Here is a 12760-nt window from a genome sequence, read left to right as displayed (position 1 = left end):
CTACTCTTGATTCTGGAAGCCTTGCAGTAACAAACAGTCGATTAACACATGTTTTCTAGGTTATGTGTATTATATACCATATTCTTACAATAAATAAGCTAAAAAGAATATGTTACTAAGAAAATCATAAGGAAAATACATTTACAGTATTCTACTGTAAAAAATCCACATACAAATGGACCCGCACAGTTCAAACCTGTGTTGTTCAAGGACCAACTGTAATTGTCCCTCCAGTTCATTTGTATCACCAGTGACAGTAACCACAACTGCCTTAGCCAGGTAAGGTCTCAGCTGAGGCAGAGCCACAACAATTATAAAAAATATTGGGGCATCTGCTGGACTCAGCTGGCAGAGCATGCAACTCTTGATCTCAGGGTGCTGAGTTCAAGTTGGTTAAGCATCCAACTCTTGATTTTGGTTCAGGTCATGATCTCATAGTTCATGGGATCGAGCCCCGTGTAGGGCTCTGCACTGACAGTGTGGATCCTGCTTGGGATTCTCTCCCTCTCTCCCACTGTCTCCCTCTCTGCCCTTTCCCTGGCTCGTTTTCTCTCTCTCTCTCTCTCTCTCAAAATAAATAAACATTAATATGTGTGTGTGTGTATGAAACAAAATATTATAATATCCTAAGCAGTGAAATCACTATAAAAATATTTTCATTAACATTATATGACACTAAGTTGTCATTATAAAACACTGAATAATTCTCATGGAATCCAGAAAAGGGAAGGTATTTGGGAATTTGAAAATATGTATACATACACACACACCCCTAACCAGACTTAAGTACAAATCAAAGGCACATAGTACAACTGCAAAATCACCAGTACCTGCTAACAATGAGGCGGGCAGTTTCTGTGAGTTGGACAATTTTTGCCATTGGTATTGTAATGGAAGTGAACCTTCTTTTGGTTCACATTTTAGTTTAAAGTCACTTCCAATTTCTTCTGATCCATCAACATAACATCTTGTACCTGAAGGCTTAACTGAGAAAAGAAATGTAACTTCATGTAAGAGAACAGAATTTATGTTTACAAGGATTAAACACACAGCGTGTCGCATAACCACAGACTCATAATCATGTGGTCCTGAGTCCAGAGTTGATGGGACTGAAAGACTGTAATAGGTTATCAACACCAGTTTACTCAGCTTTATCCAAAACAAAGTAGGCAAGAATGAGCTCAGGCATCCCGGGTGGTAGCTCTGTGCACCCCCGTTTCCAAAGGGCACATCTGAAAAAAGAAAGGACGGTGCGAACAGTACCCACTTCAGACTCAAGGAAGCTTCTGCCTCCCTCCACTCCTTACCTATTCTTCTGAACTGTGTGACAGGTAGTTAGCCCTCTGGCAGCATCCACCACGTCATATCTCTCAGTGCTGCTACCTCACCAATCGACGGATTTATAATAAACAATGCTGATAATAGGGATACATATGTTTACCAAAGCCAGGACCAATTAACACTGCATTTACATTAACCCCAAACTATCCAGACTGCAGTGTTATAAAAAGGTAAACCTGAGGTTATATTCCAAGTCTCTCTAGGTAACCGTTTAAGCAGCTGCTAAACCCATTACTTTCAACTCACTCCAAACACTGGATTAACACGTTGGATTTCATACTCTTCTGTTGAACTTTTATTATGGCACAATGTACATAAAATAAAATCAACACAATTGAATCTTGTGGGATGATCAGGTTTAATGAATGTATAAGCACCACCATTAAGAACGGGTCCAATCCTTTTCCAAGCAAGTTCCCTCATGTTGAGATCTCATGCCACACCCCAAGCAGCCACTGATCAGATTTCTATCATACTATAGATTCATTCCACTTCTTACAGAGTCATATAAATGGAATAATACACATTTACCTTTTGTCTTGTTCCTTTTACTCACCGTAAGGCTTTTGAGACTGACCCATGCAGTTGCGTATATCAGTAGTTCATTCTTTTTCAATGCTGAGCTTTATCTTTTGATGGACTATAACATAAATTTGCTTATCCATTCAGCTTCTAATGAACACTGTTTCCAGTTTTAGGGCCAGTGCTAAAACTCAATCAGCTAAACGGAACAGGAGACGTGTGTAGTCTGCCACCATCAGGGTGAGTGACCCATAAGGAAGGCACTATAAGGAGCCATAGCATGTCACTGGGCAAGAGAGGAGGGATTATGAAAGATTCTGAGGACGGTCTGAGAGAAGCGTGTACCTGTTCTAAATCAGATGATGTTTCTGAGGGAGGATTAGGAGAAGCAGGGATTAAACTGGAGATGAGGGCCATTTAGCAATGGAGTGCCCCAGGAAAAGAGGAGTAGTGCAAAGTGGGGGCATCACGGGGGAGGCCACAGTGGTCTCCAGTTTACTCCTGCCCCACAACTTTGGAAACTGTGTTCCCTATGAATTCTGCAGCTGGCTTTTATCAGCATCCGTCTTCCCAGCCTGATAAGTAGCACGACTGTGTTTTTCTTTTTTAGCCTGAGCTCATTTTTATTCTTTCAGTCCTGAATGGGCATTTATTCTTTCACTACTATCAAAATGTAAATGGATTTTACAGTTTTGTGCTATTACAAATGCTGCTTGAATAGTACATAAATATCGATACATGTTTTCTTTTTTCTTGGTAATTTCTGGGTCATACATGGTAAATGCATGTTTAACTCAATAAAAAATGGGCAAATGGTTTTCCAAAGTTGGCCAACAGAATTGTTGGGGGGCATCTTTAAGGTTGTCAATCATGATTTCACTTCACATATTTCTTGATAATCCTTAAATTTGATTTTATTTCTCCACGCCATCTCTTACTGACTGTACTTTTTAATAAGGATCAACACATGCATTTATTTAAATGCACTGATGATTTTCCTAAGAAAATTTGTTTCTTTTTCAGATTGGTCAGTCGCTCTGGGGACTACTACATCAATTAGACTTTCAATTCAGTCTAATGCAAATCATTTCATCCTGTGAATCTCCACTGAAATGAGCTTTATTCTCCATTTCTTCAAACTACCAAATAAACCTTTTATTACATAAACTAGCAGTAAGTGAGATATTAAAGCAATCCTTTCTACATCAAATATCTATTGGTACCAAGTATTCTAACCCTAATCTTCATCTTTTCTCCTGAAAATATCTCTTTCCCATAAACCAACATATCCAATAACGGGCAGTTACTTAAAGTGGCTGCCACAGAGCTTGAGATCCATACTCTATATCAGAATAAGACTTCACCAACACTGGCTTCTGGGTGTCACTCTGGAGTGGTCCGCCTGCTTTCCATTGGGAAGAGAAAGTGCCAAGTCTTTTACATGCTAACCCCAACCATCATACCACAGGGAAGAAAACTCTTAATCCATGGCACTTGGCTATCCTGAAAGAAAGATAAAGAAACCACAAAGGAACACAGAAAAGTCTTGTCTTCTAATGTTTCTTTGGCCTGGAGTTCCAGGACACCTGGCCAATGTCCCCAGAACATTTGCCTCCATGATTATTAGCATAGCCAACAGTCCTTCTCAAGTAAAGGTGCATGTCTATCACCTTGCACTTGGGCAGTGTCTCAAGGTCTACTAGTGCTGTACTCCATATGTCCTGCATCATCACCCCTCCATGCTAGTGGCCTACATCAGTCTATAGGAAGAACACTCGAAATTCCTATATGGGACAGGGTATAATTTATCATCACATCATTCATCCAGGAAAGCTATTTTTGCTTGGTTCAAAATACCAGGCTTCCTGGGCTTAGATCTAGTTTGCAGTAACATGGCTAAACACAAGAAGGTCGGAACTATTGGTAAATATGAGAAATAAGCCAGCACACTAAGCACACTGTGGCAAAATCAAGATGAAAGGAAGAGCTGTGAGGACAAGGTACTGTGGCTCCCACATGGAAATGGTAGCCAGTGATTACTGGACCTACAACACCACTTCTGCCATCACAGTAAAGTTTGCCATCACAAGACTAAAGGACTTCAAAGACTAGGAGACCAGGGGTGCCTGGGTGGCTCAGTCAGTTGAGTGTCAGAGTCTTGATTTTGGTTTAGGTCATAATCTCATGGTTCATGAGTTCAAGCCCCATGTCAGAGTCTGCACTGACAGCATGAAGCCTGCTTGGGATTCTCTTTCCCTCCCTCTCTGCAACTCCCCTGCTCACTTGCTCTCTCAAAAATAAACACTATAGAAAAGAAAGATAAAAAGACCAGTAGATCAGTTTCACCATTTGAAACACCGCTAGCCTATAACAAATGGATTACTTTATGTAACAACAACAAAAATGCCGAGTCCAGGTGAAGTCACACATAGAAATCAATGGGCAAAAATCTGAGGAGAAACAAGATATTTGCATAGTCTCAAAAATGGTCCCATGATACATACACATACATACATACATATATGTATGTATGTGTGTGTGTGTGTGTGTATATATATATATATATTTTAATTACAGATTTTTTAAACTTAATCCATTTTCTTATTGGAGAAACTTTTCTATAAAACTAAAATCATTTCAAAGCAAAAAATGGAAAACAAATGCCACACTCCTTACCAATGGATTGCAAATCCCTCAGGCCCCTCAAGGCCAGTGAGCTACTCCACATGCTGGTACACTATACACATACAGGGGATGACTGTTACTCTACTCTTCAAGACAACCCAGTCTGTTTATACCAAAGGGTCTCAATAATATGCCCTATCAGAGGTCCTATCAGAAGGTGGTAGTGATATCTGACCACCATACTAACCCTCCATCAATTCTCTTTGTTACTGAGCTACATCCACAGGAATTTTGGCATATCTGAAAGAGCTGGGCAGGCTCTGACAATGGGGCAAGCTATAGTAACACATCACCCCTCACACCTAGGCAACTAACAGTCATCCCTGTCCATGTTCACACATAGGGCTCAAGAGATAAACTCTCGTTATTCTGTGAACACCATGATGGCATCACCTCCAGATTCCCACAAGAAAATCAAGGTATTATACAGTCAAGCCTTCAAGTGAACTGAGCTCCACTGGACTAACACTCAATCTGGTCCCTAGAGGCCTCTTTGTTTTATCTTTCTTCCAGACTATACAAACAGATCTTTCAGGAAAAGCTAACAGATAAGCTTCCATCCAACTCTTTTTTTTTTTTTAAGTTTATTTATTTAATCTCTACACCCAACATGGGGCTCAAACTCATCAGCCCAAGGATCAAGAGCCACATGCTCTTCTGACTGAGTCAGCCAGGCATCACCCTCACCCCCCCACTTTCAAAATTCTGATAGTTTCTCCCAGCAGCAGCCATGACTCATCTGAAAAGATGGAAGAGAAAGTTACAAGAAATTCTCCTCCAGCTCTGACACAGCCTCTCAAATCACAGTCATCCCCATTGCCCTTCAGCAATCACTTCCCTTTCTCCTCTTCTCTTCCACTTAACCCATCTCTCCCTCTCTGGTTTGGATTCACAGCTTGCCTGGCCAAGGTGATCCCCTCCAGAGCTAACAAAGACAGTTACTGTGTCAATGCTTCTCACTTACCCATCTTGAGGTGTGAGATGCTGGCTTGTGAGGTTCCTGCATGGCAGTCATGGCTGCTGTCACCAATGTGCTTAGCCACATCATGTGCCAACCATTATTACTGACCCAGGTTCCTTCTAGGACATGAGCTGCCTTTTGCTGTAATGATTCCTTAGTCAGGAACTGCAAATTCAATCCAGAACTTGGTCCGATGGGAACATACACACACTCACACACACTGTGCTTATTCACACTGCTTCTGGAAATGTGTGCCAACAAATTCTTCCCAGTGTACCTGCCCACCTCAGGGTCCACAACAAATAATTCCAATAACAAGTACAGTCTGACTGGTACATCACGGACCAGTTAAAATTCCATATATGTCTTAACACAATGCTTTCTGGAGAGCATTGTTAAAAGAAGATACACAATCAGAGTTATAATCCTAAATATACCTATAGCTGGGATAAAAGTTCGGACAAATTATTAAACTTTTACCCGCTTTCACATTTATGAAAAAGAAAGGTAACTCCATGTTTATTAAATGTAGACACAGAAAGCTAGAATTTCCAACATTACCATAGGAAACATTTTGAACTAGTGCCATTTAGGATGAAGTGCCTTTTACCAGGGCCTTGGTGTGCTACTCAAGTGGAAGACTGCCATACCAACCAAAACACCCCTGAATTTGCCACTGGAGTGCACAAAAACCCACATTCTTGTTCCTAGTCTCTACTTGCTCTGATACTCATTCTTTAGAAAAGAGGGATGTTCTAAATGAGTCTGGAATCCAATACATCAATTTTCCATCCTCCCCACATTGATCAGTTCTCTAAAACAAAAGGAATGAGGATGTGGGAGAGAACTGGCTTGATCAGTTATTTCTAGGGGTGTGCTAGGCAGTTCTAGCAATCCAAAATTCCGACACAAAGTGGGTCTCCAAATGTAACCCAAACCAGGAGACCTTAGGTCACAAAGAAAGGGAATTTCCTGTCATAAAACAGAGCTAGACAGTTGTGGTTTTCTATGTAGTAGCAGTTATACTTTTGTGTAAAGTCTACTGCGGTATTTTAGAAGTGTATTTACGAACAATAACCTTTCAGTTTCTCGATTGGAAGGAATTAGGGGTATTTGTGCACAACCACAGAATCTGGAGAAGAATAAACATTGCAGTCTCTGAAAGTTTACTTATCTCCTTAACTGTCATGGAGACAACAAGACAACCTAGTGATCACCTATCTAATCCCTTTACTTTAAGGATGAAAATCAGTGATCCTCAGGGAGGTTAAGTGATTATCTGATGTGTAAGGACCTTATCCCAACCTTCTACTATATTTCACTTCTCTGTTCTAAATACTCCAACCATTCATCGTAGAAATCTCACTTATTGAGTTATGTAGTTTGAAAAAAGCTTAAAGTGTCCATAACAAACACTTCTGAACTGAATGGAAAAGGATAGAGATTTAAGGATAATTAAATTCTTTTGTTTCAAAAAGGTAGGCTGAGGCCCAGGAAATGAAGAGATTCCATTTCAGTCTCAAGGCAAATCTGAGAATACAAAAACAAAACAAAACAAAACAAAAAAACAACAAAAAAAATCCCTCATCTCCTAATGCCTGGCTTAGGGTTCTTTTTTCATATCACAAAACTCCTTCATTTACCTTTAAACTCTTTTATGAATTTCACAAAGAAGCTAGTCACTCTTATTTTTTTTAATCCAATAAAGTATGTTAGCTTTATGTTCTATGTTATCTGAGGAGATTCGAATTCCTTCAAATGCTCCTACAGAACCATGTTGTACTACCCTCTTAACAAGTACCATTTAAAACAAATAACTTACCAAGAACTGTCAGCTGAATCTTCTTATTTCCAACACCAGGAGCTTTTTTCACTTTGCACTGATATGTGCCAATATCTGACAACTGTAAATTTGTTACATTTATTGATGCATCGCCAGATTTGAGATCATTACTTGTAAAATGCACTCGTCCTTTCAGATCTTGATAGTAGTCATCATAAATTTTGTCTCCAGAATATAAAATAATCTGAAAGAAAATAAGACAGGAGGAAAAATAAACAAGCAAACCAACCCTCTGTCTCATTACAGGAGTTCTGGATATGCCACGGTACTTTCTGTAGATCAAAAAAAATAAAAATAAAAGCACAGTATTATCAGGAAACCTACAATTACTCAAATCACAGATTTAAAAAACAGATCATGGGGTGCCTGGCTGGCTCAGTCAGTGGAGCATGTGACTTTTGATCTCCGGGTTGGAAGTTCGAGCCCCATGGTGGGTGTAGAGATCACTTAGAACAGTTAAACGTCCAACTTTGACTCAGGTCATGATCTCACCATCTGAGTTCGAGCCCCACGTTGGGCTCTGTGCTGACAGCTCAGAGCCTGGAACCTGCTTCGAATTCAGTGTCTCCCTCTCTCTCCCTATCTCTCCAGCTCACACTCTGTCTCTCAAAAATAAATTTACGTTAAAAATTTTTTAAAAACCTTAAAAAAGAAAAGAAAACAGAAAGCAACTGATCCTTGAATATGGTCACACACTTTGGCATCAAACTCAAATAATAATCAGAGAACATGACTATAGTCCATATCCAGCAGGTAACTTTTATCTGAGATGTTAACTATGGGCAGTATAATCAGAAATAGTGTCATCTGTAGGAATTTCTTGATGGCAGGGATTTGGATTCTTTTCTGTATTATCACCTCCCCTGTGCAACAGCCATGCTAAGCCCACTACCTTACCCACTAGATGTTTTAACTTATATATTAAATGTCTGCATCTAGGAAGCACTCAGTATCAGTTTGTTAAGTAAGTAAAAGCAACAACTGAAAGGTCCACAGCTGACTTACTCTATAAACACAAACCATCACTGTCCTTGCTGCATCTACTTTTCACACTGACTTGTCAATAGCAACACTGTAAACTCATGAGGCTGTGCTATCTTCCTCTGCATTTCACTGACTCCTTTATTCAATCTACTCCACTCAATCCCTCGTATTTTGTTACAAACACACCTTAATAGGCCTTTAAGGAGCATCTGACAAGGTGTCCTCACCGTTAGTTATTTTGTAAACTCTCTTAGTATTTTCCCATGAAAACAATATTACAAGTGGTGGTTATCAAATGAAAAACTAACATTTGCCAGGCAATTTTGATTCCTCTTCACAACTCTGCCAGGGTGGTGCCACTGTCCACATTTAACCTTGAAGCTGAGGAAAGCAGTGGCTCTTAGAGATCAATTGTTGCAAAGTCACACGGCTAAGATGCAAATCAGATCCATTTGACTTGGTACTGACTTTATTAACTTTGTTGTGTCATTTTAAGCTTACAAAATCCTTATGCATATAGTATTTCAGTGAATTCTTATCACAATCCTGAGAGGTATGTGTATTTGTTCCTATTTCACACATGAGGACAGAGGCTTATGAAATGTGGGAGGCAGTACAGGATAGTGCAAAGGAGAATAAAGCGCAAGAGGGGAGTGAGAGAGACCTGAGTTCAAACCCCAACAGCTCTGTTGCTAGCTGTGTGCCCCTGGGCATGTTCCTTCAAATTTCTGGACATCCATTTCCTCTTCTTCACATGTATAATGATTCTCATTTAGGGTGTTGTTTTAAGGCTTAAATAAGTATATGTAATTGAAGTATATACAACACTGCCCAGCACACAGTAAGTGCACAGGACATGGTAACTGTTTGCAGACTAAAATCATACAAGAAACAAGGATGGTAACTTCTCCAGTCCAGTCCCCCACCATAGTGACTACTAATTTAACTGAAGTAAATAATGGCTCAGCTAACATATAATGTAACTGAAATTCTCTATCAGCATCCTCTTTTGCATCAATCTTTTCCTGTCCCTTTTACCTATCTTTTGGTTTGATTTTACTGTGTTTTAGGTTAGAGGCCAGGTTTCTAAACCCAGAAATGGACACTTAAACCCAGTTTCTAGTCTCATACTTGTCTCAGAAGTCTGTAGGTGACAAAGCTGTGCCTCCCACTCAGCACAGAAGACTTTGGGTCCTCCTTTCACAAAATACTGTGCTTCCTGGTCTCTAGATGTACCTTGTCACACAGCTTAACACCTGAGTCCTAAGCCAGAAGCACTGAAGACCCATGCTTTCCATTCATTCATGTGAACTGGGGGAGCAGTCATGGGCTCTAAGGGGAAATGGCCTCTGCACTGGCTAGGGTGTGAGGAGTACACAGAACCTCAGGTAGAAAGAAGCCTGTGTTCGGGGTGCTGGCACTGACATGGAAGGAGAGACAAGGGACAGCAGAGCAAGACAGGGAGGTGCAGGATTTCTGGGCTGAGCAGACAAAATGAGTTAGGCTCTATTTTGCTTAGGGAGATAGAAGGAAGTTGCGGTAGCAGAATCAGGGCAGAAGTATGTGCTTGGAGGGGGTGGCCCTAGTCATTCACAACCTGGGAAAGACGTTCATTTTTTTCCTTCAGAAATACATCATGGGAAACCTGCGTGAAATTGCCAAAAACAGTAAGTATTTCACTGCACTGATACAGTCGTTAAATGGCTTAATAACCCCTTCTTTTAGATGGACCATAAATAAAAATAAATTTTCTCTTCCAAATGTATGTTACTATATTCCTCTAAATATTTACATTTATTTTTCTCTCCCTGTTCTAATAAAACGTTATTTTTAAGAATTAAATGTGTCAGTGGGAGCCTGGCTGGCTTGCCCAGTAGAGTGTACAACTCTTGATCTTGGGGTTGTGAGTTTAAATCCCATGCTGGGGGTAGAGATTACTTTTAAAAAATAATAAAATCTTTAAACAAAATTAAGAGAATAAATAAAATTAAATGTGTCAGACAAAGCTAATAGGCAACATCCTAAGTTAGGTGAAATACTTTGGTACCATTAAAAGGCAAAGTGTGATATATGTATTTGGAAATTAGATTATTGGGCAATTTCCCTCCTTTGTGCCACTTCTGGATTTCTAGGTTTTCTACATTAGGCTCTTAATACTTTATAATCAGACAAAACTTCTATAGGGGAGCCTGGGTGGCTCAGTTAATTAAGTATCCGACTTCAGCTCAGGATCTTGCAGTCCATGAGTTGGAGCCCCACATCCAGCTCTGTGCTCACAGCTCAGAGCCTGGTGCCTGCTTCAGATTCTGTGTCTCCCTCTCTCTCTGCCCCTCCCCCGCTTGCGCTTTGTCTCCTCTTTCTCCCTCTCAAAAATAAACTTTAAAAAAAATTTTTTTTAAAGAAAAAATTCTATAACAATATTTTGCTATTTAATTTTTTTAATGTAAAATTAGATATTTTATAAATTTTTCTGGTATGAAGGCTTTGCTTTCTAAGAATTCATTACACAGGATATTTAACTTGAAGAATAAAGAAAACAGCCTCTGTCATAATATGTACCTACATTACATTGTTACACATGGTGACCCTTACACAGGTAAGAGAATCCTTGTGTTAAAAACTGAATTCCAGGGGTGCCTGGCGGCTCAGTCAGTTGAGGGTCTGCCTTTGGCTCAGGTCATGATCTCACAGTCTGTGAGTTCAAGCTGCACATCGGGCTCTGTGCTGATAGCTCAGAGCCTGGAGCCTGCTTCATATTCTGTGCCTCCCTCTCTCTGCCCCTCCCCTGCTTGTGCTCTGTCTCTCTCTCTCAAAAAAATAAACATTAAAACAACAATAACAACACTGAATTCTAAAAAGAACAAAAACAAAAAACTGAATTCCATCCAATTCTTCACAAAGTCGAGTTTCCTCGTGGTCCCCTGGCACATTATGCATATTCCTGCCATGCATCATGCCTGCTCCATACGCTCCTCCTCCCACCATGCTGTGGCTCACACTTCGAACTCCAGATTTCAGAACATTCCTAAGTTCCTCTTCTTCCTTAAAGCTTTCTCTAAGAAAGCTTAGGCCACTTGTTATCCATTTCACTCCATTACACATGTCCTCACTTTCTGCCAGAGTGACTGCTTTCCTCCCCCATATCACAAGAGAGAGAAGTCTGGGCTTTCCTCATAGCTCCCCCATCCCCACCCCCGTCCATGTGATCGGCATAGTGATGGACACTTAAGACAAGTTCTAGACTTCTGGTGGGTGAGCAAGCACTTAGCAAACTTACCACTTGATCCACCTTCTGATTATCAGCCGGTGATAACAGCCACTCGATGTCCAGTGGTCCCTGGTCTTCTGGACTAAGGGTAAATTTGCAGGGCAAATAAGCAGTTTCCCCTTTGGCCTTTTCAATCATCTGATCAGGAGTAGTGATACTTAAACTTCTGGTGAAATCTGGAGAAAGAAACATGCACATGGACTAAGCATCTGCTGTTAGGCTGGTAGCATGCTCAGCATACCCCAGCTGTTCAAGAGAACAGGCTGTGATTTGGGACCAGAGTGAGGAGGTCCAAACACAGTGGTGCCCAGTTTTTAGCTTGTGCCTTGTAGAAAGAAATGGAATGCCAATATTAATAACATCTCGTTTGATACAATTTCCTTTAAGGGCACTGTGAATCTCCCAACATTATGTGCAATACAAGTTTCTATTGGTAGAGGGTATTCTATATCCAAGTAGATGTTTTAAAAGTAAACTTAACTACAGTCTCTAAAAGGTCAATGACATCATACCAGCTCAGGCTACATTAATTCAAACTTGTCACAGTGCCACAGACACACTGGGAACTCTTGCTGCTGGGGCACATGCTGATGAATTCTGACATGTTTTCCACCAAGGCTTCTTCAATTCTAAATTTTTATTAAATTAGGGGTGCCTGGCTGGCTCAGTCAGTAGAACATGCGCTCTTAATCTCTGGTTATGAGTTCAAGCCCCACAATGGGCACAGAGCTTACACAAAAGAAATAAATAAATATTTATTTATTTGGCTCAGTTGGTTAAGCATCCAACTCTTGGTTTCAGCTCAGGTCATGATCTCACGGTTTGTGAGATCAAGACCCATGTTGGGCTCCGTACTGACAGTCTGCCTGGGATTCTCTCCCTCTCTCTCTCTGCCCTTCCCCCACTCTCTGTCTCTCAAAATAAATAAACTTAAAAAAAATTATGTATTTTTTAATTTACCAAATATTTGGCCTTAATATTTTCTGGAAGACTTTTCTTACTGTTTCTCTCTTCCTATTTCTCTTCTGAAAAATATCTGTCATACTTATTATTGTTAAAAAGATATCTTAAAATTCCATAACTTATTCTGGAATTTGTATTCTATGAAACTTCCACTTAGGTCACAGAGAATTAATAACCATTAATGGCAATATTT

At 40.1% G+C, this 12760-nt stretch overlaps 1 protein-coding gene across 1 annotated transcript in view; it reads right to left on the bottom strand.

Moving 5' to 3' along the window:
- The window catches only part of CXADR (CXADR Ig-like cell adhesion molecule), a 56556-nt gene that overhangs the window by 20527 nt on the left and 23269 nt on the right, over nt 1-12760 (bottom strand). Inside the window, exons 2-4 of the mRNA XM_047100097.1 lie at nt 11614-11780; nt 7332-7536; nt 831-986 (exon numbers count right to left, since the gene is read on the bottom strand). Of these exons, the coding sequence (XP_046956053.1) occupies nt 831-986; nt 7332-7536; nt 11614-11780 (528 nt within the window). The remainder of the gene's footprint in view (nt 1-830; nt 987-7331; nt 7537-11613; nt 11781-12760) is intronic.

This window comes from Lynx rufus, unplaced genomic scaffold, assembly GCF_022079265.1.
Source record: "Lynx rufus isolate CCGP_SWC_20201006 ecotype Redwood Valley unplaced genomic scaffold, mLynRuf1.p SCAF_5, whole genome shotgun sequence".
NCBI lineage: Eukaryota > Metazoa > Chordata > Mammalia > Carnivora > Felidae > Lynx > Lynx rufus.
Note: the sequence above shows the minus strand (reverse complement) of the source record. Positions and strands in the feature narration are given on the sequence as shown.